The following is a 5,631-nucleotide window of genomic DNA, read 5'->3' as shown; positions in this document are numbered from 1 at the left end:
CCGCCGTCCCGCCGCACGCGGGCATCGGTCCGGAGCACGCGCGCGCGAGTTCCCGCACAGGTAAACGCAGGGCAGGGCCGGGCTTCCGGAGGGCGGACCGCGCCCCGGGCTGGGAAAGGGGCCCGCTCTCCCCCAAGGGCTTGGTGGAGAAGGAAGTAAACAGAAGGTTCAGGAATGCCCAGGATGGCTCTGGTTTCTTCCTGGCATGTTGTGTTTCCAGCTTCTAAGGATCGGGCCTGGAGGGTGGTGAGGAAGTCAGGGACTGAGAGAGAAGAGGTGACACACAGAGAGACCGGTGCCAGGGATGGAGAGGTGTCTAGGCCCTTCCACAAGCTGGGGACAGGAAATCGGCGTGGCCTAGGGAGCATGCGGGTGGTGGGTGCGGCGTGAGCCTGGGGGCCGTGGGGAAGGCCCTGGTTTTGGAGGCTCTGCAGCGAGGATTCTTTCGTGAGGGATCGGGTAGGTCCTGGAGAGACCTCAGGGTGGGGAGGGAGAAGCGCCCCCACTTAGCAAGGTCCTTTTAAGTTCTAGATGGTCGGCGCCCCCTGTGCCCTGGAAACTCGCTGTGCTTTCCTGCCGGAGGTCGCCAGCCTTCAGCCCTCCCCGGGTCTCAGAGAGCCCTGGCAGGTGGCTTTTCGGGGACCCTGACTGCGTTCCCAGTCCGCTTCTCCGGGACCGGTAGAAGCAGACGCCCACCAGGATGCCGAGGAACCAGGGCTTCTCCGAGCCCGAGTACTCCGCCGAGTACTCCGCCGAGTACTCCGTCAGCCTGCCCTCTGACCCTGACCGCGGCGTGGGCCGAACCCATGAGATCTCCGTGCGGAACTCGGGGTCCTGCCTGTGCCTGCCGCGCTTCATGCGGCTGACCTTCGTGCCCGAGTCGCTGGAGAACCTCTACCAGACCTACTTCAAGAGGCAGCGCCACGAGACCCTGCTGGTGCTGGTGGTCTTCGCAGCGCTCTTCGACTGCTACGTGGTGGTCATGTGCGCCGTGGTCTTCTCCGGCGACAAGCTGGCTCCCCTCGTGGTGGCGGGGGTCGGGCTGCTGTTGGACGTCATCCTCTTCGTGCTCTGCAAAAAAGGGCTGCTCCCCGACCGCGTCACCCGAAGGGTAGTCCCCTACCTGCTGTGGTTGCTTATCACGGCCCAGATCTTCTCCTACCTGGGCCTGAACTTCGCCCGCGCGCACGCGGCCAGCGACACGGTGGGCTGGCAGGCCTTTTTCGTCTTCTCCTTCTTCATCACGCTGCCCCTCGGCCTCAGCCCCATCGTGAGCATCTCTGTGGCCTCCTGTGCAGTGCACACTCTCGTCTTGGGGGTCACCGTGGCCCAGCAGCAGCCGGACGCGCTGAAGGGAATGCAGCTGCTGAGGGAGGTGAGTCCGGCCTGCTTCCCGCCCCCGCCTTTCCATCGGCTCCCAGCCCAGGTGGGACCTGTCTGGGGGCTGGGGGGACATTTTCTTTGCGGTTAAGTCGAAATGTGTCTTGAGGGCCTCCTGGGCTCTCAGCTGCCTGTGTAGGAAGGACCCGTTCCCCCCAGTCCCCGCCTTTGCCCCTCCGTGCTGTTACCCGAAATTTGCCTGTGCTTGGCCCCCGGGAAAGAAGGATGTCGGGACTTTGGGCCTCAAGGCCACTCTTCGCCGGTGCCCAGCCTGTGTGGGTGAAGGGAAGACCCACCGGGACTGGTCTGGAGGCAGCATTGTCCTGGCCATTCCCGGTCAGTGACTCTGGCCAGGAGGACCTCTTGCAGGCTTCTGATCTCAAGCCTGACGCTACTTGTGTGGCCTCTCAGTGCTCCTCTGTCAAGTGGGGATGTCTGCCCTGCTTGGGTGACATGGTTATTGTCAGGATCAGAGGGAACGTGGGGAAAAGTGCGTTAGGATTTGGGAAGGGCTGCAGAGAGGGAAGCTGCGGTTATCATATGTCCTGAGTCTGCCGCCGGGGCTTGGGGGTACCTGTTGTGGGGAGTGGCAGTCTCCCCACTAAAGGCATGGTGTGGGGCCCAAACGGGGACAGTTGTGCTGGCCACTGTGATGTGGGGTCAGCGCGTCCTGGAGGATGCAGTCTATCGGAAGGGGTGGGGTTTGGACTTGAGCTTAACTAATGGTATTATGTTCCTACGAAGTGCCAAGACCCCTGCCAGACTCTGAAGGGTTGCAGATGCCGGGGGACATGCAGGTCAGTAGGTAGTGTGTGTCCCCGGTCAACCGGCAGACCAGTGACCCAAGAAGAAGGTGGAGATGTTTGCATCCGGGTTTGGTGTCCAGACTGCCAGCTTTGTGCTGAGGATGGTCAAGAAAGGCTTCCCCACTTCCTGTCCCTGGGGTTCTCTGGTCGGTAGGGAGGGCCTGACTCCTACTCCAGCTCGGTTCTGTGGAGGGTGGGGCTGGAATGGAGTCAGCTCAGAAGAGGTGACCTGCTGGGTTCTGGGAGAGGCAGGGTAGACCGGAAGTTCTTGCTGATCTGAGCCTCCGGCAGCCCTGGAGGTCAGCGACTGGGCCGTGGAGACTGGCCACTGTGAGCAGTCTCAGGGGAGTGGACACAGTATTTCACACCTTTGCTAATCTCCACTCATACCCCAGTCTGATGATTTGTTCGAGATATGGTCAGAGGATGTTAGCATAGGCAGGATCCTGGCGGGGCATCTGGTCCAAACTCTCCATTTTGCAGAAGAAGAAACAGAGATGGGTGAGAACCGGCTCATTGTGGTGCAGCACATCGGTGGTGGAGGCCAGTCTAGATCCCAGGTTGTGCAAATTTCTAACCTGGGGCTCCTGCACAGGGAGGAAGCTTGGCGTGTGTTCTGTGGTGCTGAGAGCTGTCTGGGTGCAGGATATTTGCTTCCCACCCCACCTCCTGGAGACAGTGACTGCTGGCTTGCCACCCCCACCTTAGATCTCTGTAGCAGGCTCAGCTTAGAAGGGGCTCTGTGCTTCTGGTCATCCACTAGATGAAACAGCAGTCATTGCTGTTCCAGCTCTGTGTAAGACAGTCCTAGGTTTTATTTATTTATTTATTTTGAGTTGGGGATCTCACTCTCACCCAGGCTGGAGTGCAGTGGCATGATCATGAGGCTTACCACTCATGGCAGCCTTGACCGCCTTGGGCTCAGACAATCCTACTGCCTCAGTCTCCTCAGGTAACTGGGACTATAGGGGTATACCACCACACCCAGCTAACTTTTTTTTTGAGTAGGAGTCTCACTGTTGCCCAGGCTGGTGTTCTGTGGCCTGGCTAAGTTTTTTGATTTATTGTAGAGATGAGGTCTTGCCAAGTTGCCCAGGCTGGTCTTGAACCCCTGGACTCAGGCAGTCCTCTCGCCTCCGCCTCCCAAAGTGCTGGGATTACAGGCTTGAGCCACTGTGCCTGGCCACTTTTTAAAAGACATAGTTGCCGGGCTCGGTGGCTCAGCCTGTAATCCCGCGCCTTTGGGAGGCTGAGGTGAGTGCACTATCTGAGCCCGCAGGTTCGAGACCTGCCTGGGCTACTTGGCAAGACCTCATCTCTACAATAAATCAAAAAATTAGCCGGGCGTGGTATCGCGCGCCTGTAGTTCCAGCTACTTGGAAGGCTGAGGTGGAAGGATTGCCAGAGCCCAGCAGGTCAAGGCTCCGGTGGCCGGGAGCGGCCACTGCACTCCAGTCTGGGTGACAGTGAGACTCCAACAACAACAACAAAAAAAGACATAGTTTATTTAGAAAGTAAATTGGGGGGGGGGAGGGGAACAAGGCTTAGAAAAACATGGCCTTGTCACGGCTCAACCTGGCTAATTAAAAAAAAAAAATTTTGTATAGAGATGAGGTCTTGCTGTGTTGCCTAAGCTGGTCTTGAACTCCTGGGCTCAAGCAACTTGCCTGTCTCAGCCCCCCAAAGTGCTGGGATTACATGTGTGAGCCCCCGTGCCCAGCCCCAGGTTCTTTTTAAACTTTAGCTATGAGGAGGTTGGCGGGTGACTGGTCGCTCCAGGCCTCATCTCCCCAGGTAGGCAAAGAACTTGTCTTAGGGCTTCTGAGCTTCCAGGGAAAGAGGCTGCAGGCCCGTACCCCAGATGAGATATGGCCATGGGGCTGGGCAGGGCCTAGGAGCCCTGCCGAGTCACTACTGGGAGATCACTTCTAAATCTATAATTGCTGGTCTCCTTTGGGCACTGCTAAAACTCCAAATCTCCAAAACATAGGAAAGAGAAAGAATGATAGAAAAATAAGTAAATCAAGAATAAAAATATTAGCATCCCAGGAGAGCCTGACCTTGACATGGAAGCGGTGCCTGGGATGCAGATTTGGGATGGGGGGGAAGGAGTGAGGCTCTCAAGGAGCCTGAGATAGAAGGCAGGAGGCCCCTGCTTACAGTGGGCTGTGTTCCAGAAGTTTCTGAGTCACTTGTTTGGGACAAATGTGACTTTTGAAAATGTGCCTGAGTTCCCAGGCCCACCCTCCACTCTTGTTAACTCCCAGTGTCCCTGCGCTGGGTCATTGACTACTGTGCAAACCAAGTCCAGGGCGGCCTGCGTCACTGTGGAGAGGGACACCCGGGACAGCTGTCTCCCCTGAGCTGTGGAGTGAAGCGTCATTCATCTGTCGTGGTGCTCCTCTGGGCCAGTGTTGCCTCCTGGGACAGAGCTCCATCTACGATGGGCAGGGGCTGGAGCACAGGACGTGAGAACCAGTGGCCAGGCCCCCCCTCACCAGGGTAGCTCCCGGAACTTTCTCCAGACCCCAACCCCTGGTCCCATCTCTCTCATCCTTCTCCTGCCCGTGTGCTTCCCCTTGCCTGTCTGCCTTCCTTTCCCCTGTTGGCTCTGGCTCTTGGGTTGGCGGGGGAGGAAGTCAGTTTCCAGGTAGCAGATACCTGGGTGTGTGGGGGCTTGTGAGTTTTCTGGTTTTGTTGCTGCTGTCACTGGCAGCGCTGAAGAAGCATCCCAACGTCCCCAGTCTTCTTCCCCCGCAGCCCTCATCTCCCCAGGCCTGTTCCCAACTCTGAAGGACAGAAGGTATGCATAGGGCTCTTGCGGCCTGAGATGCTGGCGGCCACCAGGTAGCCTGTCCTGGGTTCCGACAGGAAGAGCGGGGGGTCAGGGGGTGTGGATCGGAGAGTGGGATTGGGTGGGGCTGGGGCTTCCCCGATGAGTTAATGAGTGAATATTACTGAGAAAAGAGTGTGGGCTTTGTGGCCTGCAGGGTCAGGGAGAAAAGAGGGTCAGGCCATCCAAAGTCAGGCTGTGGTAGGGAAAACATGACATGGAGCCATGGATGGATCAGGATGATCCGAGGCTGGCGAGGTTTGCCTATGGCCCTCCCCTGGCTTGGGTCCTGCTCCAGGACCTCTTACAGCATAACTTGCCCTTTACTGCCCTCAATTGTCCCTGGGATGAGGTGAGAAGGCAGGGGGGGCCCGGGAACAGGACCAGGACCCACAGGACCAGCAGCTGATGGGTAGGGATGATGTTGGGGGGGGGGCGTGCAGACAATGCAGCCAAGGTGGTGGGAGCATTTCTTTTTTTTTTTTGAGTTGGAGTCTCACTCTGTCGCCCAGACTGGAGTGCAGTGGCTGCTCCTGGCCACCGCAGCCTCGACCTGCTGGGCTCCGGCGATCCTTCCGCCTCAGCCTTCCAAGTAACTGGAATTACAGGCAG

General features: G+C 58.2%; 1 protein-coding gene across 1 annotated transcript in view; it reads left to right on the top strand.

Moving 5' to 3' along the window:
* The first annotated feature begins 700 nt into the window (after positions 1-700).
* Positions 701-5,631, top strand: part of ADCY3 (adenylate cyclase 3) — a 120,807-nt gene continuing 115,876 nt past the window's right edge. The window contains exon 1 of the mRNA XM_008060282.1: positions 701-1,375. Coding sequence (XP_008058473.1) covers positions 701-1,375 — 675 coding nt within the window. The remainder of the gene's footprint in view (positions 1,376-5,631) is intronic.

The sequence above is a fragment of the Carlito syrichta genome, unplaced genomic scaffold, assembly GCF_000164805.1.
Source record: "Carlito syrichta isolate Samal-C Ts95f unplaced genomic scaffold, Tarsius_syrichta-2.0.1 Scaffold304574, whole genome shotgun sequence".
In the NCBI taxonomy this organism is placed as follows: domain Eukaryota; kingdom Metazoa; phylum Chordata; class Mammalia; order Primates; family Tarsiidae; genus Carlito; species Carlito syrichta.
Note: the sequence above shows the minus strand (reverse complement) of the source record. Positions and strands in the feature narration are given on the sequence as shown.